At 46.4% G+C, this 27,336-nt stretch overlaps 1 protein-coding gene across 16 annotated transcripts in view; it reads left to right on the top strand.

Annotated features, from left to right (window-relative positions):
* Nucleotides 1-27,336, top strand: part of HSF2BP (heat shock transcription factor 2 binding protein) — an 84,287-nt gene that overhangs the window by 37,164 nt on the left and 19,787 nt on the right. For 3 of the 16 annotated variants that reach the window (XR_009047644.1, XM_057696130.1, XM_057696129.1), the window contains exons 7-9: nucleotides 1,372-1,489; nucleotides 6,792-6,926; nucleotides 11,008-11,111. Coding sequence is in view for 15 of the 16 variants with exons in the window: in XM_057696130.1 (XP_057552113.1) it covers nucleotides 1,372-1,489; nucleotides 6,792-6,926; nucleotides 11,008-11,111 (357 nt within the window). In the remaining variant the exon portion in view is untranslated. Of the gene's footprint in view, nucleotides 1-1,371; nucleotides 1,490-1,694; nucleotides 1,726-3,411; nucleotides 3,551-3,881; nucleotides 4,071-6,791; nucleotides 6,927-6,950; nucleotides 7,118-9,173; nucleotides 9,326-11,007; nucleotides 11,112-15,088; nucleotides 15,803-27,336 lie in introns of those variants that run through there. The other 13 variants (XM_057696133.1, XM_057696132.1, XM_057696135.1 and 10 more) reach the window with 13 other exon arrangements.

The following is a 27,336-nucleotide window of genomic DNA, read 5'->3' as shown; positions in this document are numbered from 1 at the left end:
GGATATCTTCCCCGAAAAACTACCTTAAAATGACTTTGACTTTATGATGCCAAATGCTTCATTTTCCCCCAAGTATTTCTTTAGTAAAACTAGGGTGTTTCATATGATAGAAAATAAGAGTCATCAGGTTCAAATTCATTGAACAGAGAAGGTTACACTTATATCAGTTAAGGGTCCTGTCTTCAGTAAAGTTCTGGCTGTCATAAAATTATATATCAAATAAAATAGCACCAGTTTATGAGGCAAACATTGCTGGAAAGACAAGCAGAGATGTGGGAAAAAATCTGTTAGGTTTGGGAGACTTTAATATATCTCTTTGATCCTCCTCAGCTCAGATAAACAAAAATAAATAGGAGTGTGCAGGATCCGATTCCATAAAGTCGATCTGGTAGCACTGATGAACTTTTATATTCTGCCATTAGGTGACAGTTAGTCCAAGGCCAAACAAGTCAGTGATAAAATTCATCCTCCATCTCGATAGTTATTAGCAGACTAAACATAGGAGAACACTTCCTTAACTGGGAGAGGATTTGCCGGAATCATCTGGTAGACTCCACACTTAACTGTGAATTTCTAGAAGCATTTCCACTGAAGTCAGGAGAGGAACGAGGATGCCGCTGCCCTGCTGGTCTCCACCCTGGCCGGCTCACCGGGGTTAGGGTTTAGTCACTCAGAGTCATGCTTTATTGTTAGCCCTGGCTGAAGAGGACTCTTAGCGACACGTCCATGACTGTTCTGGATCACTGACATGTGCTCACGGATATTTGGGAATGTGAGGAGCCAGTGTTTGCTGCAGCAGTGTCCGCGGGGAGCCCGTGCTGGTTCCGGGGCCTTGAGCATGAAGAAGTATGACACTTGCTGACCTACAACAGGATGTACTGTTTAGAAATTTTTTTGGAATCAGTTTTGTATTCTCTTCTGACCTCATGATTTCGGTTTGGTGTTCTGCTTCAAAGGCATTAGGATTTCACTTGCAAGGCTGAAAGTGGATTTTAGTGTCCTTGGTCCCAGATAAAGTAATCAGTGCCTGCCTTCTGTTTGGATCCTGACTGCGCATAGCTGTTTAATGCAGTGTTCTGGAGTCCGGTGTCCACTTGCTGTGCTGTGGTCAGGCTGCAGGCATATTTAGACTCAGTGCTCTGTTGCGCTACCACTGAGGCATTTGCTGAGCACAGTGGACACCACTCACCACCTTAGTAACTGCTGTGGTTGTCAGTTACCCTATCTGGGCTGTCAGCTCTGTGGATAACTATTCTGTGTGTTCTTTAGGTCTGTTAGGAGAAAAACAGCAACACATCCTCTGTCCTGGACAGACTTTTCTAGGTTCTGAAGTAATGGTGATTTTGACACTGTTTCATCTTTCTGTTGCAGATGTAGCTGCCATAGCAAGTGGTCGTGAGTTCCTGGTTAACTCAAGTCGGGTGCTCTTGGACACCATATTGCAGCTTCTGGGAGACTTGAAGCCGGGACAGTGTACCAAACTCAAAGTGTACGGTGATAATATTTGAAAGTTCATGTTTATTTACATAGTAGTTAGAATTTGCTGATTAAGCCTCTTTTTCAAGCAAATACACTTAATTTGGCTATAGTTCTAAAAAATAGAAGAGAAATTTCCTGGGGAATTAAGGAATGCACACTCTATTCAATACTATTTTAGGAAAATAATATAAACAAAAGGAATGTTTCCACCTCAGGTCATTCAGTGAGTCCCAGATGCTATCATGGGTGAGCTTCAAGGTGAACTGAGAACCGGTGTTGGTTTTGGCAGCACCGCACTTCCAGGAGCCAGAACCCGGACTCATTTTCCACTGGTGTGGAACCAATGACCGCAAGCTTATGGCTGAAATGACACCTACTTGAAGACCTGTGGTCAGAGGTCTGAGCGGGCTTGATTGGGTTGCCTACCGGCTCTCGCATGGCCCGAATCACGGGTTGTCCTGGTGGGGTTCTTTTACAGAGCCTCTGCACAAGAGTCTGCTTCCACCTGCGTCCCACTTACTAGAAGAACCCACTTCCCTGTGTCGATAGGACTCTGGTCCCTGTTTCGTTGCCGCCTGGCAGGTGGGGCCACGTTTAGCTTCCAGGGCTGCCTGAATTCCTTACCATGTGGCCCACTGCATCTTCAAGTCACAGCAGCTCACTGAACCTTTCTGACACTCTGGGGCCTCTTGGATTTCCTCTTCTGCTACCGGCCAGAGAAAGCTCCCTGCTTTTGATGGGGTCGTGGGTTTATATTTGGCATAACTGGATAAACTCCCTTTTGATGAACTCAGAGTCAGCTGGTTAGTAGCCTTCATTGTATCTGCAGAGTCTCACTGCCTTGACCAGGCAACTTAACATGACCAGGGTGTTGTATGTCAGCCTTGGGGAGTAGGGCAGGATACCCTGACCCATTTTAGGATTCTGCCACCACACCATTTATTTTGCGTGTTGGCTTTTACTTCTTGGAGCACTTTATTGAATAGTCTTTGTCAGATACTTCTTACGTCTGTGTCATCTTGGCCTTGGAATCTCTTGGTCGTCTTACCCCATGTGAGTTGGGATTTTTCCTCTTTCTTTGTAGGCTAAGCTAAGTAATTTTTGGATTGTATTGTGGACATCTGAATATTATGTTTTGAGACCCTGGGTCTTGCTTAAATCTTACGGGAAATGTTGATGTTTTGTTTTTAGCAGGCGGTCAGCCTGGTTGGGTTCAGGTCACAAGTTCTGACCAGCCTTCTCTGTTTGTGGCTTCCATGTCAGCTGGCCATGCTGCACAGCTTTGGGGGCCTCAGTTGCCTGAATAGGAATTGAACCTGGGCCACAGCAGAGAAAGCGCCGAATCCTAACCACTAGACTACCAGGGAACTCCCGTGAGTTCCATTTTTAAGAAGCTGCTGTTGGGTCTGCCCCTCATGTATGTGCCTGTCTGGTACCTGGGTGATAGTGGATATTTTAGTTCTCAGAGTCTTGGGTATGCTGTTTGTGATCAGATCCACACATGCGTAGTTTGGGGCGGGGCCAGGAGTCTGTAGACGACCTTGTGGGGTCACCTTCCTGAGCTTTTAAACTCTCCACGCCTTGGTACTTGTGAGCCCCTCAGCACTCCCCTTTTCAGTCCTTTGCCTGGAATGCTGGGGTTTTGTATGCCCTGAGGTGTCATGTGTTTCTGCAGCTAGGCCCACATCCGCGGCAAGCAGCAGGAGTTCAGAGGATCACAGTCCCTTCCCACAGAGTTTGAGTTACCCGAGGACTCCCACTGCCAGCATGGTCATGGGGGGAGCCCTTTCCTACTCCTCGAGCCTGAGCCAGAGGCCTCCTCCTGGCACTCTGTCTGTGTGGGTCAGTGCCACCCTGGGTTTGGGGGCTGAGTGGTAAACTGCTGGTTTGGTGGTTCTTAAAATTCTGGTCTTCTTCCCAATCCATCTGCAGAGACGTTTGCTCGTTTACTTGACAGTCTTCCGTCTGACCCCTGAGCCACAGTCGTGTTTCGGCTATGCCTCAGGCCCTCTTGGGATCCCTGCGCAAGGCGGCCTGAGGCAGGTCTTCCCTTCTCCCTGGCCACCTCCTGGTACGTATACCGTTACCCCCCATCTCCGTCGCTGCTAACGTCCAGCCTCGAGTCCTGTGGAGCTAGGGCCTCTCTTGTACTACAAGCAGACTTCCTTTTCTTTGTGGCTTCTCCAGGCCTTGACTGTAACTTGCCTCTTTCTTGGGGATTTTGCTTTCCTTACCACTTTCATGATAAAGGCTGCTCATTTTCAGCAGCTTGGGTGCCTCAGACCCAGAGATGGGGATTTTAAAAATAATTATCTAGAGCAGTTTTAGTTTCACAACAAAATTGAGAGGAAGATACAGAGATTTCCCGTTATCACCCCCCTCCCCCACCCCGGCTCGCGTAGCCTTTCCTGTTATCCTCGTCACTTCCCAGAATGGTGCATTTTTTACCGAGGGTGAACCTGCTTTGACACCACCCGAAGACCATAGTTTACCTAAGGGTTTACTCTTGGTGTGGTGGATCTGGACGGATGCGTTATCAGCACACAGAGGACCCTGGGCTTTGTCCTCGCGGATTTTCAGCCTCTGAGGTGGTAAGCTCTGGCGCGGTCCTCAGACATGCACTCTTGTTCGGCTCCTTCCTCCCGCCGCTCCTGAACCTGGCTGAGACCCCTGCCGCTCACCGCCTCTCCTGCCTCCGGTCTGCCCAGGCCGCCGCGCCCCGGATCCCTCACCACTGCCTCCCGGTGCTGATGCGGCCCAGCCGCCCGCCTCCTCCCTTCCCGGCTGCAGTGGTGCTTGAGGGAAGGCTTCAAATGCCCAGAGTCATGCCTGGTCCTGAGCCAACTGGAGCCCTGCTCCGCGTCCTCTCAGCGCCACGTTAATCTCCGCAGCGGCTGGGTCAGACGCAGATCCTCTCTGTGACACCGACCCCTGGGCTGTTCTTCAGTCCTCTGCGGGTGGGGGTGGGGGCGGGTATCCCAGCAGGTGGCGTGCCCTCCTGCTCCGCAGGGAGACCTGAGGGCGGTGGGCCTGAGCTTTCTCACCTTGCTGCCTCCCTCGTTCACCCCCTCGCACTCTCACTTTCTTCCCTCACGTGGCCTTCTGGGGCTTCTGGGTAAGTTGCCCTCCCACTCTGGTGACTGGCTGTGCTTTGATTAGCTGCCCTCTGGGATTTTGACAGTTTGTTGTCATGTCTTGCGTTGTCGTTTCCAAGCTCTCCATCCCCACTGGCTCCTTTTCTGCCTACTTTGTCCCAGTTGTGCTGTGACCACCTTCAGCTGGGCCCTGGGGTCCATATCAGAACATTTGCCAGCTCTGCTAGGATTTGGGTGGCTTTGAATTTTCCATGACATAACACATGTTCCTGGAATGAAGGGCTAGCTCATGGAGCCCTGTTCCTTTTGCTTCCTTTGAAGTCCCCATGGGCCCTCGGGGTCACTGGCCTTATGATAGACTTGATTCTACCAAGGGGTCCCAGGGCCACCTCTTTGGTGACAGGTGGGACGTTGTTGTGACTTGGCCTCTGTGAGTTCTTTCAGGGTTACATCCTCTCGGGCCGTTTGATTTCTCGCTAACTCCAGTTTATCTGCTTTTTTTTTTTTTGGAAGACCCTAGTTAAGCTCTCCAAATCTAGAAACTTCCAACATCTGGTGGTGAGACACCAGCTGGCCCTGGGGGCCTCTCAGAATGCTTTATGCTGCCCGCAGGAGGGCTGGGTTGCTGTGTGCTGTGATGGTGTATCTTTCAAGCCTTGGCTTCTGTACGTTCAAGGGGATGCCCTTCTTGCTATACCAACCGAGGCTGTGTTCCCCGTTGATAATTTTTACATTCTTATCAGCCTCTCGGGTGTCTGCCCCATGTGGCCACTTGGTAGGACTGTGGGCAGCCACAGGCTGGACCTGGACCAGGCTAGGTCTGCCAAGGCTGGGGAGTCAGTGCTTCCAGCTGGTGACAGGCCCTGGCAGGGGATCTTGGCCATCTCTGGTCCGTGCATTCTTCTTACTCGGCCAGCGTGCGGGGCATGAAGCGTCCGGAGATCCCCTGTCCTCACCAGCCACGGGGTGTCAGCCTAGCACACAGTGTCTGGCACAGGCAGGGTCTGTGCTGTGTCCGGGGCTGTGCCCTGACCCCGGGATTCCGAGGGCCGGCAGGCAATGTGGTGGCACTGAGCCTGGTATGGTGGCCCCTCCGAGACGCCTGCTTGTGGCGTGTTTCCCCACAGCTGTCACGGGACACTGGTGGTGCCATTCTCCTTGACATTCAGTAAGAGCTGAGTAACACAATTTTCATTTCGCATCGGAAGTCTGGATTTCAGGAATTAGGATTACTTCCAGCCTTTTAAATTCTCCCTGGTTTCTTCTGTGCTTAACTTTCTCATTAACTTTTTCCATTGCCAGTCCTTCACTGTGATGTTACCAGTCCTTGTGGCCCAGGCCTGGGACAGGTGATCCACTTCTGCCTACTCACTCCAGGGAACGTTCTCCCCATAAACCCCAGGACGCCTGTGCAGAAACGTCGTCGCAGCCGTATCTGTCACAGCACACACAGGAAAATTACCCGAGCCTCTGTCAGCCGGGGCATAGATAACTCATTGTGGTCCGTATGGTGGGCCCCGGGAGTGGGAGTCCATGGGGCTATCCAGATCACCCAGGCAAGCCTCTCCCCGGGGGCGAAGGTTACCGCGGGTGCCGCCGCCCATCCAGACGTGGAGGACAGGCTCCCCAGGTGCCGGCTGCGTGCTGTGAAGGTGTGTGCAGGTGTGCGCCTGTCTCCCACGCCAGGTGAGGGTCGTGCTTCCCGCCGCCCTGGAGGCCCAGATGAGAGTGAGTTCAGGAAGGGCACTTGACTGTGGTGAGAGGCTTGCTTTCTTCACCAGGGAGGTGGGTGTTGTGTTGCTCTATCTTTTTGTGTGTCTTCTCTGTCACATAGTGGACAGAAATTAATCTAAGGTCCTGAATTAGGATTACATATGGTACAGGCCACAGATTTTTAGTCTCTGAGTTGACTGGGAAGGGGCCCGAGTCTGAAACAAGCGTGTTCACTACTCAGTGACTGTATTCTCCGTCATCTGTGCTGAAGCATCTGATCGTATTGCTGTCGGTTGCTTCCCTCTCTCGTAACATGCACAGTCTTTTCTAGGAATTTTATTGCTCTTTGTTCCTTAAAATTACTTGGTGGTGCTAATTTGATTACTTTAGATTTTAGTCAGTTTTGGATGACCAACTTGTGGGTTTTGTTTCAGGCTCCTAGACATCACAAGTCATGCCTCTTTGGTTTATTTTTATTGCTGGGTTTTTTTTTTTTTTTTTCAGAGTCATCAATGGTTTAATGGATGGGGGAGCTTACAGGTCTGAAGCAAGGTCTTGGAACGACTCCCCACCAGGTGTGCAGGACATGGAGGAAGTATTTGCTCTGGCCGTCTGCTGGTTTGTTCTGAAGTGCTGCGTGTGTGTATTCTTTGTTGCTTCTAGGTTACAAGTTATAGTTTCTTTTACAACGAAGAATAATGTGGTTCAGTTGCATCACCTTTACTTTGAGTGACTCAGCCTTGGACGTCAGACTGTCTGGAGGGCCTTCTGACTTCTCACCAGGAGAGCCTGCTCAGCTTCCTGGCTTAGGCCTGGTGTATCCAAGTGGAGACAAGGCCTTCTCATTCAAGGCCAGTTACTTTTGTAGCATTTTAAGTTTACTTTTATTTTAGCCTTGCTTTCAGTCCTTTTATTATCAGCTGGCAGATGCATCTAAAATTCTCAAGACTGCAGAGATGGGGAGATTGCTCTTTTGGAGCCTGTTAATCCATTTATAATGTGTCTTCTGCTTAGGTTCATGGTAGGAAGCGGAATTTACCTACTTTTTTTGTCATTGGAAGAAAAAAATGACTCCTAGTACTACAGTAGTTTGGGAAGTGACATTTGCTTCTAATACTGAAGTACCAGAAGAGTGAATTGAGCGGGCAGTTTCTTTTGACTTGACGGTTGGAACTTTGATATGCTATTTACAGAGTACTTTTGATTGGAGTAGAAATGTTGGCACAGAAAGTATTTGCATAAGAAACAGGAGGTGGTTCAGGGTTTGTTGTTTGCTAAGTCATGGTGTGACCTTAGAAGAGTCTCTGGTCTTCTGTGAGACGTAACCTGGCAGCAACACGAGGTCAGGTGGCACCATGGCTGTGGCAATTACCTTTGTTCCATTTTAGCTGCTGCTTTTTTTTTTTTTTTTTAAATATTTACTTATTTATTTTATCTGTGTTGGGTCTTAGTTGTGGCACACGGGATCTTAGTTGCAGCATGTGGACTCTTAGTTGTGGCATGTGGGATCTAGTTCCCTGACCAGGGATCGAACCCGGGCCCCCTGCATTGGGAGTGTGGAGTCTTACCCACTGGACTACCAGGGAAGTCCCCCATCTTAGCTTCTGAAGGATGGCTGATTGTGACCAAATATGAAATTTGAGACATTTGACAGTTTGTGTTTTGCCGCCTTAAAGTTAAACGGTAGTCAATAAAAATTTTGAACTAGACATGTTATCTGGAATTTGCCACATATTTCAGTCATCACCCAGATATTAACTTTGCCTTTTAAGATCTAGAGAAGATTGGCATGTTTTCTTTTCACGCTCTAAAGCAGGGGTGGGCAAGCTTCCCTTTAAAGGGCCAGATAGAAATGTTTTAGCCTCTGTTGCAGCGACTCAGCCCTGCTGTTGTAGCCTGAAAGCAGCATAGGCGATACATTGAATTTTAAGGAATTCCAACTATCTGTGTTGGTGACGTGAACTTTTTTCTTCTTGAGATCTTGGATTAGGGATCTCAGAAGATTCTAGTTAATGTGTTGAATTGTCCTCATGAATACAACACTTGAACATCCCGTAATGACTCATTAAATGGGTTACTAGTGCATAGGTTTTGGATATGTGTAAAAAGTTTCAGGAAAACTCGAAAACATTTGTAATTTTGGCTCATTTTGTGGCCTGTGGGGAGGTTGAAGATGGTAATTTGAGAACTGGGCATTACTATTCTCAAAGGTGCTAGGCTAGTGTTGTCTTCTTAGACGGAGCATTGTCTTGACTTTGAGAGTGGTCATGGAAATAGGAGGAGAGACAGACTGTCCGCACGCTGCCCTGCTGAGGCCCTGTGCTGGGAGCCGTTCACTTTCCATATGAAACCCCAGCGCTTATCATGGCCCAGGCACTGCACCAGTCTATGTGTCTGTAAAGACCAGTCAGCCATGGAGCTTGCTTTTGACAAAGTTTAGTGGGGAAACCAGCTATTTTAACAGAAAACTGTAATAAACATTTTCCGTGGCGTGCGTGTGTGCATGTACCATAATTTATTTAATTGATCCCTTCTTAATGGACAGTATTGCTATTACTGATGTTCCTTTTGCCTCAGGCTCCAATATGTCTTGGCATGGTACTGTTCCTGACCCTATCTTGATTTCAAATTTTGATATATTATTATGGATTTTTTTTTTTTTTTTTTTTGGCGCACGGGCTTAGTTGCTCCGTGGCATGTGGAATCTTCCCAGAGCAGGGCTCGAACCCGTGTCCCCTGCATTGGCAGACAGATTCTTAACCACTGCACCACCTAGGAAGTCCTGTTATGGAATTTTTGCAGTACTTTTGATTTTAGAAAGTTGCATTACAGTATATTTTAAAAACCTTGGTTACTAAGCTTTTTTGGCACCCCTTAAATTTGCAGCCAAAGCAAGTGCCTTGCTCTCCTCACCCTGGCCGGCCCTGCTGGTTAAATGTGCAGTTGTACGCACACCGGACACCAGAGGAGATCGACGGTGGGCTCTGATACCTTTTCCTGAAGAAAAGTCATGTTTGTCCTAACAGGCGGTGAGCTCTACCTGACTCTAAGCCCCGGCTGCCTGGTGGAGGTCAGCAGCCAGCCCCGTGCCTCGTTCCGGGTCCTCCTCGCAGTCTCTGCTGGGCTCCGTAGTGTCTGCCTCACCTGGTGGCCAGTTCAGAGCCGGCTGCGGCCTGGGTGCATTCTGCACGTGTGCCCCAGTGCTCCCCTTGTTCTGGTACCTGCCTTTCTGGGCCTCCTTCTCCTGAGCTTTGCTCTGTTTGTTACAATTTCTTTAGCTCTTTTCTGCTTAGAATTTCTCCTTTCCCAGGTGTCAGTTACCCTTGAGTTTTACAGTTTGATTATTAAAGTTTTCATTCTTATGAGTTGTACTAGGTTCCCTTTTGAGCTGCCTGATTGTTTAGAATACTCAGTAGCTCCTTAATGATGTTTTGAATTTCTATTTGAATTATTTATACCTATTAAACGTAACTGTTTTCTATTTGGCAATTGATACTTGTAGTATCTGATAATTTTTTTATTCTGACTGTGTCATTGGTTCTTTTGTTGTTACTTTAAGGTCTTATCTTTCATGTGGTTTGTGATTTTTATTATGAACTTATAGTTGTTAGTACTGTATCTCTGGGAATTCTTTGAAGACATAATTGAGGGTCTTTTCCTTTAAGGGAATGTTTCCTATGGCCAGGTGGCTGAAGCAGCTCCCGTCCCAGGTCTACTTTCTTATTGAAATTATTGGCTTGTGGATTTTCAGGCCATATAAAACATATGCATTCATGCCAAGCTTGACAGTTCACACTTTTCTGGCTTCCTGAAAGGGTCTGTGCTCTGAAGCCCTGTCTTGTGTCGGTCTGAGGCTTTTCTTTCTGTCCCTCTGCACGAAGGCACTAACACTGACACTCCACGTGTCTGGAATCTGTCATCTTTAGGGCTCACCTTTCTGAATTTGAGCTCTTGCTAAATAAGTTCCCGATCAGAGATTTCTTATGAGATCATTTTTTTTCAAGCATTTGCAAAATATTTGTGTAGCCTTTTCTGTTACTTTGCAGTGTGGAGCTTAGCGGTCCCTGTGTTCTGCAGTATTATCAGAAACCAGTCCTATAGTTTTCCAGTTTTTGTTCGACTCTGTATTGCTAGTTGTGGTCAGTCCCCAAGACCACTTGTAAACCCTGTGTAACGCCAGGTCAGTGGGATGGTTGGTTGGTAGGGACGGTTAGATTGTGGCACTCTTCATCCCTCTGCTGTGGATGAAATGGGATTGCATGGCCTGACCTGGCCACCCAGACATCGTGGGTAACATTCACTGAATGAAAGGGAGGGTTATATTTTGAACAGTGAATTGAACTTGTAGAGTACAGTATACTTATGAATGGAGGGTTATATGTATATAAACGCAGGATTGGTAATAAAAGAAATTACTCAATAAATATGGTTTTGAGGTTTCCTGTGCCCGCTTTGCATTTGTGTCTCTTGATTATGTGAGCTTGTAAAAGGTGGTGTTCCGTGGCCGTATTGCTGAAGCTTCCTGTTTTCATGTAGCCTCCAGAGACAAATGTGATTTTGCACACCTGCTTACTCTGCCTGTCGTCCAGATTGTAGGGTAGTACATCTGACGCGTAAGGGCACCCCTAAGTGTGTTATGGTCCTGTGAACCGGGAGATATATTTAGGGTGAAACAGTGTGGAGAGCCAACATTTCAACAGCATTTTCTTTTGCATTTCAGGTTAATGTTGATGTCCCTGTACAACGTGAGCATCAATTTGAAAGGCTTGAAGTACATTAGTGAGAGTCCAGGATTCATCCCTTTGTTGTGGTGGCTTCTGAGTGGTAAGAAGGGGGTTTACCTGTACACCTCCTCTTGCAGCTTATGTACTTGTTCCTCTGTGGCTGGAGGAGGTTGTAAAGTATTGGAAATGAGGGTTGGTCATCCCAAGGTGCTACCGTGTTTTTTTTAAAAAAGGATTTCAAATTATAGAAAACTCAATGGTATGCTAAATTGTCTAGTTCTGTTTCTGAAGTTTTGCTTTCAGTTTAGTTATGATTCTGTGACACAAAGAAAAATTATCTAATAAAACAGCTAGTAAGTGGCATTAACCTGTCCCTTTCTCTGTGAACAGCACTGTGTGTGTTGTCTGTGGCTCTGAACACCAGGCATAGGGAAGTCCCAGCATTAAGCAGTGTGGGGAAAAGAAGTCTGAGAGATTGCAGCTCTGCAGTTCCATCTGTCTATCCATCCATCCATCTGATGTGTTTTTTGTTCTCTTTGGAATGAAAAGCTGTCTTTACTGTTTCTCCTGCTCTTCTTCCTTACCACCAACTTAACCTAGAATTTTGTCCCAGTCTGTTCATCATACATTTTAACACTGTGTCTTCAATAGGAACATATTTCATTCAAGTGTGCAAAAAGATTAACTTTCCTTATTTTTTCATAATTCACATCAATCTCTGTTTTTGAGCTCCATGTCCATTTGGTGGTAAATGCTTATTTTTTGTAAGAGGTTTTTTGAGGTGTAATGGACATGCAGTAACTGTACACATTTAAGGCAAACAGTTGATACGTTTTGACGTAAGTAAAATCATCATCACGGTCAAGTTAACGAGCATGCCTGTCACTTCCTGAAGGTGCCGTGTGCTCCTTGGACCCTCCTTCCTGTCCCTCTGGTCCCCTCTTCCCAGGAGATCGCCCACCTCCTTTCTGTCTCGTAGGTTGGTTTTCATTTTCTGCAAGTTTATGTAAATGGAACCATGCATCGTGTATTCTTTTTTGCCTCTCTTCTTTCACTCAGCATAATTATTTTGAGATCCATCCATACTGTGTGTCTTAGTAGTTGATTCCTTTTTGTTGCGAAATGGTATACTGTCATGTGGAGAGACTGCAGTTGCTTTATGTATTCAGCCGTTGATGGACATTCGGGTTGTCTCCAGGTTGTGGCTATTATAAAACAAAGCTGCATGAACGTTCTTGTATTTTTTGCATGGACGTAGGCTTTCATTTCTCTTGGGTAAATACCTAGGAGTGGTATGTCTGGCTCATGTAGGAGGCGCATGTTAGTCTCTGTGAAGCTGCCAAGCTTCTTGCAGCTCGATCCCCCCAGCAGAGGGTTAGCGTCTTGGCCGCTGCGTGTCCTCATCAGTACTAGGTGTGGTCACTCCTCTGAATTTTAGATGTTTCAGGAGGGGTGTGATGTACCTCACTGTGGTCTTAGTTTGCATTTATGTTATGACTAATGATGTTGAGCATCTTTTCCTGTGTTTATTTGCCCATTCGTGTATCTTCTATGATTTAATGTCTGTTCACACCTTTTGCCTATTAAAAAAAAATAGGTTGTTTCAATTGAGTTTTGAGATTCTTTGTGTATTCTGCATACAAGTACTTTGTCAGGTGTGTAGTTTGCAATAATTTCTCTTGGCCTGGTGCTTGTCTTTTCATTCTCTTAAGAGCATCTCTAAATTACAGAAGTTCTTAATTTTTTTGGTGATGTTTAGTTTATTGTCCTTGTTCTTCTATGAATCATGTTTTTGGTATTGAAATTTTTGCCACACGGATTTTCGGAGTGTGTTGTCTCCTATTAATTTTATAGTTTGCATTTTACATTAGGTCTCTGGTCCATGCTGAGTTAATATTTCTGCGTGTTGCGTGATTTGACTCAGAGTTGTTTTTTTTTGCATAAAGCCACCTAGTCGATCTGACGCCATTTGTTTGGAAGACTCTCCTTTCTCCCCAGAGTTGCCTTTGGACCTTTGTTGAAAATCAAATGACATTATATGAGATGGTGTAGTTTTGGACTTTATTCTTCTGTTTTGTGGATCTGTTTTTGTGGCATTTTACCAATACCATACTTTATAATAAATCTTAAAGTCAGGTAGTGTAAATCCTCCAACTTTGTTCTTATTTTTCAAAGTTGTTTTGACTCTTTCTAAGTCCTTTGCATTTCCATACGAATTTGAGGATCAGCTTGTCACTTTCTACCAAAAAAGAAAAAAAATCCTTTTGGGATTTTTATTAGGATTGTGTTGAATCTACAGTTCATCTTGGGGAGAATTGACATTTTAGCAAAACCAAGTCTTCCAATCAATGAAATAGTATATATGTGTCTATTTATTTCGATATTGTTGGGAGAGCAGAGGAACTGACTTCCTTTGTTACTGGCTATCTTTTCAAGGCTGTGTATGTAGAAGATACCCATGAGGGAAGAGATGCTGTCTCTCTCCAGAACAAAGGGTGGGTGTGTTTACTCATACAGGCAGGATACTGCTTCCCTCTAGGAAAAACGTCTGGGAGGATTGTTCCCATTATGAAAGATCGGGGTTTCCTGAGCTTGGGGTTTCTTTTCTGTAATGCAGCCCGTGGCATGTGCCCTGCCCTGTGGAACTGGGTCTCACTGAACTGTGCTGACCCTCTGGATGTGGCTGTTGCCGAGGAGGAATACTGTTCTTTGTCTTGGACACGGAGGTCTTGTTTCTCCTGCCAGCATCCGTGAGACTCTTGCGTGCACACTCAGTCACTTGCAAGTAGGGTGAAACCCCACACTTCCAAAGCTGTAAGGAGGCGGCTGAGGGGGCTGTGTTTGTACTGCAGGATGACTCCTACCCAGTAGGGTTGGATACTTGGCCAGACAGCTTTTTTCTCTTGAGGATGTGAACCAATGAACACAGAATCAGAGGTGAGCCTTGGACTGGAGGCTAGTTGTCATGGGCCAGGTGCAAGCAGATGGTGTCAGTTGGAGGGGGGCGGGGGTGGGAAGAGGGAGAGAATAAATAAGAATTCCTAATACTCTTAGTGCCAGTCACTGTTTTAAGTGCTTTATGTATATTCACAGATTTATTTCTCTAAATACCCTTATAAGGTAACTGTTATAGTTTATGTTTTATATATGAGGAAACTGAAGCACGTAGGGGTGAAGTGACTTCCTCAAGGTCATACAGCTTCTGGGTGGAAGTCCAGGCAGTGGGGCTGCAGGTGCCATCTCCCAGCCGGCCTGCTGGACCTCTGCTCTGCGGGAAGCGCCTCTAAGATGGATGTTTAGTTCTGGGTGACCTCTTGCCTTTCCATGTCTTCAGGTCTGGTGTGGCTCGGCTTTAGAGATAGATGTCCTGAAACTATTCGCCCCACTCTGTTTAAGCTGGCTTGCAGCCAGTAATCCCCCAGCAGCTCTGCCAGTTGTTTACTTTCTCACAGGCTGAGTGTCCTCTAGGGCCTTTTCTAGCTCTGGTGCTCCACAGATGTTCCAGGCCGAGTGAGGGTCCCTGCGGTTTCATTTTGATTCAGGCAGCTCTCCAGGTTGCCAGTACCCCAAGGGTGTCGGTTGTGACACTCACCAGAGATGGCGCTCTTTGACCAGGGTGAAATGTTCCTGCTTGAGCTTTGGGTCCTGTCCAGTGGGGTGTGGGGTGCAGTTGCCTTGACACCAGTTTTTGCCGTGGGACCATCAGGCTTTCTTGTTCACGGAGACAGTCGCTGGCTTTTCTGACAGTGGCCGCAGCCCGAAGCCTGGCAACTCTTTTGATGTTATTTGTTTTCACAGTCAAATAAAGGCAAGGCTGCATCCCCTGGAGCATGCACGCAATTAACTTACCTCAAACGTTGAAATTTGCTGTAGGATTTGACGTGTGTTTTAGGAAGGTGAATATATATTTTTTTGAAGAATAGGAAAGCAGAAACAAAAATAGTTCTCAGAAAAATAGTATGGCTTCTTGTTGCCTGACGGTGGTGGTGTGATTGCTTTCGTAATTCTGGATTGTCATCGCTGCTTCTAGGACTAAGAGAGTTTTAAAACTGGCTTATTCTTCCTTTTTGCTTTTAGGTAGATCTGCTTCATGAAAATATACTAGAAAATAAGAATCTCTCCTAATTTTTAAAAGAGCTAGGAAACAAGATTTCATTACTTCTTTCAATAATTGGTTCCTGGACTTCCTAGGCGGTGCAGTGGTAAAGAATCCACCTGCCAGTGCAGGGGACATGGGTTCAAGCCCTGCCCTGGGAAGATTGCACATGCTGCGAAGCGGCTAAGCCCATGCACCACAACTATTGAGCCTGTGCTCTAGAGCCCATGAGCCACAGCTACTGAGCTCATGTGCCGCAACTGTTGAAGCCCATACGCCTAGGGCCTGTGCTCCACAACAAGAGAAGCCACTGCAATGAGGAGCCTGTGTGTGCACCACAATGAAGAGTAGCCCCAGCTCGCAGCAAGTAGAGAAAGCCCGTGTGCATCAACAGAGACCCAAGGCAGCCAATAAAAAAAAAAAAAAAAAAAAAAAATTGATTCCTACATTTATCAGTTTTCATGTTAGGAAATGTGATATGTTTTAAAGAACACGGACATTGGATTCAGTAGACCCAGACTGAAATGAGAGCTTTTCTACTCGGGAACTCGCATTTTAGGATCCCTCTTTTCTGCTCTGCAAAATGGGGATTTCTACTTCAAGGGTCTTAGTGTTCATTACAATACAGCAGTGCCTGCGCCAGCACCTAGCGTGGTAGGTTTTAAATAGGTGTTAGCTTCCCTTTTTATTTATAATCTAGATCTTTTATGTCACAATGAAAGCTCATTTTCTTTTAATTCGTTTGACTTAAAGGTGGCACGTTGCTTTCAAGTATCCGGAATTCTTTGACCCAGAGTACAGGACCAGTTGCTATTAATCATCCCTGACTAAATAATCTCATTTCCTTTAACCTTTGCTGCGTTTCATTTTCCTTCCTTTCATTCAACTCTGTGGCTGGCTTTTTCCCAGGCTTTCTCCAGATTCTTCACATTCCTCTTAAGCCACAGAACTGGCATAGAACTCTAGCAAATAGCTGATGAGGACAGAGTGTTTTGGGATGACGGCCATATGTTATGTAACCGTTAATGCAAACTGGTATTATGATCACACCTGTAAATTTTTCGTGCTGCGTTTCCTACTCATATTTACAGTGTTGAGTAGGCATATAGGCATTTGCTTTCCATGTTACATTTATTTGTTTTATCTAAGTAATATGAAACATTGATAATTCTACCCGGTTTATATTAACATCTTTAGCCCAGACCTGTCTCCTGCACTCCAGACTCATATGTTCAGTGATCTACTTGACGTCGCCACAGGCACGTCTAACAGACATTTAAGCTCAACGTGCCCAGACTAAATTCCTAATCTTCCCCTACTAAACGGCCTTCCCAGTCTTAGTTGACAGCAACTCTGTTTTTCCAGTTTCTCAGGCCTATAAAGACCTTGGAGTGAGTCTTGTCTTCTTTTTCTCTGATACCCCCATGCAGTCTGTTAGGAAATCCTGATGGCCCTGCTCTCGTCCACCCAGAATCTGACCACAGTCTACCATCATTGCCAGGTTTTGGGCCACCATCATCTTTTGTTTAAGAACTTCAGTCACCTGCTGTAGCTCTCCCGTCAGTCCATCCTTGCAGGCCATGAATCGGGAGGCAGGGTATGAGGGCACAGATCCTGGACGACTTTCCTTAGTGGAAACAGTCACAGTGCTAGATGAGATGTAAAAACCACTTTAAAAATCCTCCTCTGAGCTAGAAAAATAGTAATTATATCCAGAGCACAAAAGCCAAGTGTAAGTGGGATGCCAGAGAGTTTAACAGGGACTTGAGCTAACTCCTGCTCTGAGGGCGTGTGTCAAGATAACCTTTAGTTTCCATGTCCTCACAGGAAACAAAACCCAGTTCCCACCTTAAATGAGTGGCCTGGTAGGGGACTCCCAAAGGTGCTTACCAGCATTTTGTAAGAGTAAACTGAAGGTACTCTTCCAGTCCTTGGAGACTCCGGGAAGATTGCCTGTTTTGACCTTAAGGACTGAACACAGTAGGGGAAGATCTCTTGTAACCATAGGCTGTAGTGGAGGAAAAATGTGCTCTGAGAATTAATCAACATAGACTGGTTTTCATGCAACTTTGAAGACTCAATTCAGACCACCCAGGTGGTCCTCATTTAGAGAATAATGAACATCCTTTCTAGAGGCTTCTTTGACTTCAACCAAGTCCTTAAAGAATTCTTACAGATAAGGTTCCCAGAGTCAGAGCTCACATATATTAAAAAAATCACAAAAAGTATGGGAAGTATCATTAATGAAAGAACAAATGACGTAGACCTAAAGAAGATTTCAGATCTGTTATCAGATCAATATAAAATAAGTATGTTTAAAGAAATAAAAGAAGGGATTAATATATGAGTAAAGAGTAAGAGATTATTGAAGTGACCTGGCAGATCTGAAAAAGGATCAGATAATGTTTCTGGAAATGAACAATGTAGTGATTGCAAGTATAAATTCATTAGGCAGCTTTAACGGCAGATTATACATAGTTGAAGAGATAATTAGATTGATGCAGACAGATCTGAAGAAATTATTGCGAGTGAAGCCCAGAGAGACAGAGATGGAACATAGGAGGAGTGGGCCAGAGCCGCGGAGGAGAGCTGAGCATGAGCTCATCAGAGTCTGGGGGGGGGAGAGCGCAAGACAGGAGCAGAGAGGTGACGACTGAGAAACTCCCCCGACTCAGTTATATGTAATATGTAATCAGAGGAGCCTACCTCGTTGTAAGCAGGATGAATGACGGGTGTCCACACAAAGACACATTGTAATGAAAACTGCAGAGCGTTGAAGAGGGGAGATCTTAGAAGCAGGCAGACAGAAAAGATGTGTACCTTCAAAGCACTGACGTACTGAGCGTTGTCCCCTTCACAGCAACGATGCAATATCTTAACATGGAGAGAAAATCACTGTGAACCCGAATTTGTATGCCTCCTTCCCCCCCAACAAATAACTTTCAGAACAAGGGCGAAATAAAAGACATTCCAGACAAACAGAAATGGAGAGCCTGTCACCAATAGACCTTCCCAGGAGAAGCTTCTAAAGGACGCGCTTCAGGAGGAGTGTGGTCTCAGAAGCTGAGTGTGAGATGCAGGTGAGAATGGTGCCCCAAGACAGCAGCGCCTCGTCAGTCAGTCAGAATAAACACTGACGGACAGAAAACCCAACCCCAGCCGACGGGATACCAAGAGCGGAGTAATCGCATGTGCGCGGGAGGAGGGTGGGCAGAGCTGCAGCACTGTGAGCCAGCCCTGTTCAGACCCAGAGCCAGAAGAGTGGCTCGTGTCAGACTCTCACGGCTAGTATGCAGTGGACCCTTCAAAGATCCTGTGGAGATCCTGGAAGTGGACCATATGCCTGTAACATCAGTACAGGATAAAGTGCAGTGTGAAAAATAATTCAAAAGTTGGCAAGAAAGAGAGAAAAAAAGAAAAAATGAGAAATTAAGATGGAAGCAATAAATCCAAAAATATGTACAGTTACAGCTGTAAATAGACCAAATGACCCCGTTAAGAGAGTCATGACAGACTGGATTTAAAATAATCATCCAAATTATGTGTTGTTTATAAGAGATTCATTTAAAACATGTGGCTACATAAAGGTTGAGAATAAAAGGAAAACATACTAGGCAGATTCTTATCACTAGATTCTATATTGCCAGGACATAACATTTTGAACTTACAGAAACACTTCCTAATGTAGTCTCAAAGTGAAACAACTGAAAACAGTATAAGAAGGAAGTCATAAATCCCCCACGATCAGGGACATTTTAACCCATTTCACTCAATACTTGCTAACTAAAAAGGAGCAAACACTCAGTAAAGATATGAATGGTTTGATAAACATAACCAATCTGCCCTACTCGATGCATAGAAGACTCCAGCTGTATACTTGTTTCAAGTACACATGGAAAATTTATAAAAATGATCATTTTCTAGGTTTTGAAGCAAGTCTCAAATTTTAGATGATGAGAAACGTATGGGATATCTTCTTTGACCACGATACAGTGAAGCTGGAAATTAATAACGAAAATTAGTAAAATCCCACAAGTATAAATTAAGTAACCCCTGAGTAAAAGAAGAACTCAGAATAGAAATCAGATGTTTTGAACTGCTTGATGAAAATATTACCTGTCAAAAATGGTGAAACGTACCTAAATCAGTATTTAGTAGGAAGTTTATTAATTTAAAGAAGAAAGCAGGAAAGTAGCGAGCTGAACATTTACGTGGAACTTGAGAAATGGAAACAAGTCAAAGCACAAGGAGGAAGATAAAAAGTGGAAGTTAATGGGTTGTACTAGGCAGGCTCAACAGCAGGTTTCAGCTGGTAGGAAGAATCAGCAGACTCAAAGCTAGATAAATAGAGATTATTTGGTCTGAACAACAGAAACAAAAAAGAATGACAAAAAATGAACAAAGCTCAGAGACCTCTGGGACATCATCAGTATACCAACGTAAGCACCGCACATGTCCCTGAAGGAAATACTTGAGAGAAAGTGGCAGAAAAAATAGTTGAAAAAAGAACATCCTAGCTTTGATGAAAAACAGTCCATACATCCAAAAAGGTATGTGAACTTCAAGTAGAATAAACACAAAGATCTACTAGTAGACACGTCACAGTCACACTGTTAAATCTTAGGACCAAGAGAACATCTCGGAATCAGTGAAACACGTACAAGGAAACCACAGATGGACAGCTCACTGCTCATCGAAAACAGTGGACCTAAAGCAGAGGGATGATGTGTCCAGAGTTGTGAAAGAAAAGATTGCCTGCCAAGAATTGTGTGTCCAGCTAAACTGTTCTTCAGAATGAAGGCAAAATACATTCCTGGATAAACGAGGACTGAGAGATTTTAATGCTAGCCAACCTTCTTTACAAGAAAGGAAGTTCTTAAAGCTGGGAGAAAACGACCCAGCGCATGACTGCAATCCGGAGATTTTGGGGGAGGCCAGCTTGCCGTGCGCTGAATGCAGCTTGTGGGTAGGGCTGGTGTTTCAGGGGCGCTCTCGTTGAAACTGTTAAAAGACTTCTAGTAGGAGTGAGAGACCTTATCCCACCCTTAGGTATATATCTGAAAAGAGCTGAAAAGGGGGATCTTGAAGAGATGTTTGCATCCGCATGTGTATTGCAGCATTATTCCCATAGCCAAGGTAAGGAAGCAGCCTAAATGTCCATCGGTAGATGACAGGATAAAGATGTGGTCCATACATACGATGGAATGTTTTTCAGCCTTAAAAAGGAAGGGTGGTCTGACACAGGCCACAGCGTGGTTGAACTTCGGGAACATCATGCTGAGTGGCATAAGTCAGTCACAAAAAGACAAATCCTGCCCGAGTCTTCTGTGAGGCGTTTTCCCGGCGACTGTGGACACCCCCTCTTTCTGCCCGTCCTTGCGGTTCCTGCTGTCTCTGCAGGCTCAGCTCAGGTCATACGTCTTAGGAGTTTGCTGCTGCTACTCTAGCCCGTGTCAGGTCCTCTCTCCTTTGGTTTCCCATTTTACCTAGAGACAAATTAATTTAACGTTTTATTATCTTGTTTCATAAATATCAGTCATATCCAACTAGACTGTGTGTTTCTTTTTGGTTGGAACCAGATCTTAGGTTTCCATGAAATTCCTGCTGTTGAGAGCCTGCCTCTCCGGTGCCCTGGTCTGTGGTCTCCGTTGCACAGGCTGTAGGAGCTGCCCTGCGCAGCGCCTCAGTCTGGATTTGCTTCCCAATTCTTCACTAAACTGAGCCCTGACTGGTCTCCGAGGATCTTCTGAATCCCCACCACTTTGCCCAAGCGTCTGGGTCTTTTTGTCAAGACCTGCAAGAAGTTAGTGGCTACCTCAGGCCCAGCGTTGCCTGAACACTCCTCCTGTCCTGTACACTCCTCAGGTTGAACCCTCAGATCAAGTCACCAGGCTAGATGGAGGTCGGGCCCCTGAGTTCACCATTGGTGGTGTGATTGGCCTCTGGGCTAGGAAAGGTGGCCTTGGCTCAGTTTCTGTGGGGCTGTTGCTTGGGTCTGCTTGGCATGTTCTTGCCCGCTCTCCCTGGGGCGGGCTTTCTGCCCTGACCGCGGGTCAGTGTGGGGCCTGGCAGTGCCAGGGTGGTGACCTCAGTGATGGGCATGGGGCCCGAGCCGGACCAGGGTCGTCTTCCAGGGGTGCTGGGGCTGGAGCAGCTGAAGAGGAGAGCTTCCCCAGTCTGGGCTGCAGAGCTGTGAGGCGTGGCCCAGGCGCACCGGTGGCTGTGTGGCCGGCCACCTGGGGGAAGCTGACCTGTGCTGTCAGTCACTGAAGCCAGGCCAGGGTGCAGATGCGGGGGTGCAGAAAGGGATCCTCTAGTTTGCAGTTGGCTTCACCCTGCCCTTCCCAAGACTTGGCTGTTTAGCTTTTTCTGAAATTTTGCGTTACTCTAATATCTTCTGTGAATAGCTCCTCTTGCTTTTCTAAGTTGGTTTAAGCATCATTTTCCTTTCAGTGAGGGCAGTGTGCCTCCGTCCCCTACCTCACACCTCGCTACCTCACACCTCGCTACCTCACTGTGGTGTCACTTTCTCCTTTCCCGTGGCATGGTCACCTTTTGACATACTGTGTAACCCGCAGGTTGGTCCACGTGTTGTTCATGGTCTGTCTTCTACTTGGGAGTGAAAGCACCCGGAGTGCAGCAGTCTTGTTTGGCTCACAGGTGATCCCAAGCTCCCGTGATTGCACAGGAGGTGCTCAGAAATACATCTCCAACAGATGAATGAGTGAACACTTCAGCTTGTGTGCAGCTGTCCATCATCTCACAGAGATGCAAAGCTCTTGTTTGGAATTTGTCACAGACAATATTTGGCATTTGGTTATATGTATTTGGATTATTTGCACAGAGAGAGGCTGAGAGATTTGGATGCTGGTGAAAGTTCAGTCACATATCTTCAGCATTCCTCTCAGCCCAAATAGGTGACCTTGCAAGACTTCTTTTTTTTTAAAATAAATATATTTATTTATTGGATTTATTTATTTATTGGCTGTGTTGGGTCTTTGTTGCTGCCCACGGGCTTTCTCTAGTTGTGGCGAGCGGGGGCTACTCTTCATTGTGGTGTGTGGGCTCCTCATTGTGGTGGCTCTCTTGTTGTGGAGCACAGGCTCTAGGCACCTGGGCTTCAGTAGTTGCAGCACATGTGCTCAGTCGTTGTGGCTCATGGGCTCCAGAGCACAGGCTCAGTAGTTGTGGCGCACAGGCTTAGTTGCTCTGTGGCATGTGGGATCTTCTAGGACCAGGGCTCGAACCAGTGTCCCCTGCATTGGCAGGCAGATTGTTAGCCACTGCGCCACCAGGGAAGTCCTGAGACTTCTGATTCTAGTAAGCTACGTCTTTATTACATGGACGGTGATGATAACCATGTGATCAAGAAGCAAAATATTTAAGGCCTTTATTTACAAAGATTTTCAATATAAACGTTTTATTATGTTGGTTAAATATTTCTCTTAATACTTTGCATTAGCCCAGTGTTCAGACTGTTAGTGCAGCAGGTGTGGTATTTGTCTTTAAAAAAAAAAAAAAAACCACCACCAAAAACTCAAACGTTATTGACTTGACACTTGGCCTTCAGAAAGTCCAACAGAACAAAGAAGTCAATGTTCCCACAGGATATTATGGGGCCTGTTCTCTTTGATTAATCAAACCTTACATAACAGTTTTAACAAGAAACATAGTCTAAATGTTTGATTTTCAGCTGTTGATAGAATTGAGTGGTCAGATGACTGCTTCATATCTTGAAGGATGTCAGAAAACATTCGGCTTACAGGTGTCAAATCCAGCAAGCTGAGAACAATCGAAAATTTCCTGTCATCTGCTACAGGTATAATTAATTCATGGTCACAGTTGGAAAGGGGGATAGTGTATATGGGAAGATGAGTTTGGTGTGGGACATGCTCATTTCAGGATAACAGTAAAAACAACACCAAAAACAAAAAACCACAAGTATCCAAAGGGAGCTCTTCAGCAGGTTGTTGGAGATGAGAGGCTTGGAGTTCACGTGCTAGGCCAGAGGCGTGGGTCTGGGAGTTATTCTTAGAGGAGTAGCAAAGCAGAGGGCTGGAAGTGTGGAGACTGTCATGCAGCGGAGCTGGCTCCCCCGGGGTCTCCAGGAGCCTTGGGGGAGGAGAGGCAGGCCGAGGGCAGGCGGCACCTAGCCCCTCTCTGGCGGCTTCCTAGTTTGTGGCTCTGGGCGAGTCCTTTAAATTATATGATAATCAGGCTTGTCATCTGCAAAGTAGGGCTGCAAACACTGTTTCTGCTTTCCTCAAAGGGAGGCCATGAGAATTCAGTGTAACAGTAAATGGAAATGGTTTATAATCTAAAAAAAAGGAGAAAGTAGTTATCTGATAAGAAGGGCGTCTGATAGTGTCCGAGATAACTTGAAGATCGAGAAGATAGGAATGGAGGAAAGGCTCTGGTTGTCTGTGAGAAGAGTTTCTGTAGAGTGCAGCATTGAGGACGGAGGAGACTGAAGGAGTGATGGGGAAGGGGAGCGGCCGTGATGGTGCGCTGCTAAAGTGGGGCTTGTTAGTGGAAGGAGGCATGCATGTGTGCGTATTAAGGGTATTAAGGGTCATCAGGTCCTAATTTTCAGGTTTTCAATTTCAAATAGGAAGGAAATAATTAAAAACAGGAATTACGGACTTCTCTGGCAGTCCAGTGGGTAAGACTCCGGGCTTCTATTGCAGGGAGTTAGGGTTTGATCCCTGGTGAGGGAGCTAGGGCCCCATATGCTCAGCTGCTCGGCCAAACGACAACAAAAACCCAACCCCCACCCCCTGCCCAAATGAACCTTTCTTCCTTCAGAACACACCGTGACCACAGCATTGTCTTGGGCAAGGAATTATTTTCTCTTGCATTTTATCTTTAAACGGGGAGTTCTTTTCTGGCATAGAAGTAGGTCATTAAAATGTGATACTTGCTTCATTTTTGGTGGTTTGTTTTAATATACTCCGTTAACATTAGAACAGTTTTTATAATCATTCTTTATGAATTCTGCATCATTCTTTAAGAAAAGGTGTCATTAAGTATTTTTTATTAACTCACTATGAAAGATCCAGTGCTTAGGGTTATTGTTCTTTATAAGGTTGTTAAACCTCAGCTAATGAAGTTTCCCGTATGATTTGTAAACCTTCCAGCTGTGAACACATTCTGCTGATAACATTAGTTATGTAACATCTTGGAAGCCATTTCGTTCTGGAATCAAAAGCCTTTAGAAGGTGAAAATTGGGGAGTTAATGTTTATCATATATTTGCTGGGTTATAGTTTGTGGAAACACATGTAACATTTTAAATGCTAAAATTATAGAGAAAAACTTTCACGTCCCAAGATCATGTAGCTCCAGGAGAGAGCCTGGCTGCACCTTGAAGGTACATGACCAGAGCATCCTCCAACCTTGCCCGCATTACTGTCCCAGCCAGAACGTCCCACGCGGCCACAGAGGCTTCTGCAGAGCAGGGGCAGTGCCGGGTGGGGCACCAGGAGGCCACAGGGACTTCAGCTCAGGAATAGCACAGAAGGGGGGATGCCTCCCGCCATTTAGTCTGGGAAGGTTCCTGTTGGAGTGCTGCTTACGTTACGTGCAAGGCACAGGATTCCTGAGTCCTCTCTTACAGCGGGGTCAGGTCATAGCCCTGGAAGATGATCACCGCTGTTTTACGCGAGGTGAAATGGTGCACCGCACAGTGCTGAGAGTGGTGCGTCTCCTGAGGCTGCAGCAGCTGGGGGTGGGACCGCCTTGCCTCGCCCCCAGGGTTTCTCTGGCTGTGTCTGTGTGCTCTGGGCATCGGGCACAGCTTATCCAGCACCTGGGTCGTGTCCCTTGTATCTGCTGCCCAGGGCGTCACTCTCCCTCTCCTGCACCATGTGACCCCAGGAAAGAGATCCTAAACTCCAGTAGGGGCTCTTGTGGAAAAAAAGGAAGAACATACACACGCACACACACACCTACCTGTGCCCTGATACTCAAGCTTGGGCCCCCATCCATAGCGTCTGTAGTCTAGTTGATTGGGAGTGGAACCCAGATGTCAGGTTTCTGCACCTTCTAGGTAGCTGTGATGTGAGGGCAGGGTTGAGGGCTAGTGGTCTGAGGCAGTCACGGCAATCCTGTCTTTGTGCCAGTGATTGGTTTGGGGTTCAGGGCTTAATCCCCTCAGCGCGTGGCATCCTTGTCCACCATCCAGACCCCAAGGGTGGTGGAGAGGCTTTTCCCTCGCTGGATGTGAACAAGGAAGCACGTAGCCCTGAAGGCTGGTTACACCTCCCTGTGAGCGCGTGCGCCAGCCTTAACAGTGATGCTGGGGCGGGGGTGGAGGGATCCCGGTCTTTGACGACATGGTTGAGCCGGGGATCCCAGCTCTATTCCGGACTTGATATGACATCATAAATATTATCAGTGCTTAAGTCAGTTTGAGTTGTAGTTTTATATTTTTTGCTAAGTATTCTGACTCACTGTTTGTATAAAATTTCCTAAATCAGTTCCAAGTTTCTTGATATGCAGAATGAAGGGATTTAAGAAGGCGTGGTAGTTGGAGGTAACATCTGCATTGGCTTGAAAAAGCGTATCCTGCCGGCATCAACATACCTGCTTTTCTCTTCTTGACAAAATGTGAAGATTTAGCAGAGTTCTTTGCCTGTGGCTGGAAGTGCAGGTTGTTGGTTAAGCGTGCAAATCCTACTTGTTAGTCGTTGATTTTGGGCAAGTTCGTTCACCAGCCTCTGGTCCCACTTTTCATCTGTCAAACGGTGACAGTGACATCTGCTTCAGGGCGGTTACGAGAGTTCAATTAGTCCATTCGTGGGCACGGAGCACCAGCACAGTGCGTGGGGCTGGGGCTGGGGCTGGGCTGAGCCACGGGGAGCTGCCAGTATCTGTCTGTTTTGGGCATGGCTCCGTGGAGCACATTGTTGGTAATGGTAGCTGTCATTGACAATAAGAAGTGAAAACTGGGAACTGGGATGTCATCAGGTTAATTAAAAGCATTATTTTGGCTTCACATGATGTTCAGTAAACGTTGTTGGGTTTTGTTTTTGTTTCTGTTTAAATGGAGTTAGCCTTGTTTCACTTTACTTCATGTGATTTAAAACCTCACCCAAAGAAGTAACTTACGTGTTTAATTTTCAAGGCTGTGCATGGAGAGCTTACAGGAAGACAGAAGACAGATTATCATTGTACCATTCTTTAAAAGAGTCAGCGTCACCGAGGCAGGGTTTTCGTCTGTGAGAGTGAGGGTTGCCTTCTGTGTACTGTTTTGTGGAGTATGTGTGACTGGCTTATTTTTAATCCGGGGCCACACCCACCCACACCCACGGTGCTTCTGTGGTGAGCAGCAGCGGAGCTCACAGGAGGGCAGCGCGTCCTCTGCACGTGCGACATGACAGCTGCTGGACCAAAGCCTGTGCTTACTGTGCTCTGTGTAGTCTTTACAGCAGGTATGTTTTATACACAGAGGTGCTAAGGTGCGTGGAAGCGTAGGGTTCTCAGAGGCCACACAGGTAGGAGTGTGGTGCTTTGGCGGAGCTGATCTAATGCGACTTGAATGCCGTGGATGAAGGCGTAGAACGAACAGCAAAACCTCCACTGCTTCCCCGCTAGGAAATGTGAGTCACTGGGCTCTGGGCCCAGGAGAGCAGTGGCCCCGTCTGAGGCTGATCCCCTTGCCACGACTGCGCCTGGGGGTCTGGAAGGGACTCTGAGTTAGGGTTTGAATATCCTCAGGATTTGCCATTGTCGTTCAGTGGGTCTTCCAGTGGGTCCTAGTCTTGGCCACTCTTCACTGCAGGTGGGATGGAAGCTCCTCAAGGGGTTCCCTTACTCCTCGGTGGGATCCTAGCAGTCCGCTCCTTCCTCCTGAGTCGGGGAAGAAGCATGTCTGACTCTGGCAGGTGACTTGAAGGCAGAGTGATTCTTTCCTCTTGGCCTAAAGAGATTTTCCCCCGGAGTAGAAAGGCAGTGGAGCGTGTGAAAGCACTTTGCCAGCGGTGAGCGGCTCACCACGCGCACGCTGCACTTATCGTCACCTCCTTCAGGGGAGACTCAGGCCTGCAGTGGGTGGCCGGGACGACCCTTGGTCCTACAGCAGTGGGAGTTCCATTCCTCCCACCTTGCGGCTGGAGAGATCTCGCGCCTTCTTGATTCCTGTAGGGAGCCTGAGAACCCATCGTGTGAAGGAACGGTGGCGTTCTCGTGGCAGCTTTACAGCGTCTCCGTGGAAATGCTCAGGCTTTGAA

The sequence above is a fragment of the Hippopotamus amphibius genome, chromosome 10 (genome assembly GCF_030028045.1).
Source record: "Hippopotamus amphibius kiboko isolate mHipAmp2 chromosome 10, mHipAmp2.hap2, whole genome shotgun sequence".
NCBI lineage: Eukaryota > Metazoa > Chordata > Mammalia > Artiodactyla > Hippopotamidae > Hippopotamus > Hippopotamus amphibius.
The sequence above is the reverse complement of the archived record's forward strand: the minus strand, read 5'-3'. Positions and strand labels throughout refer to the sequence as shown.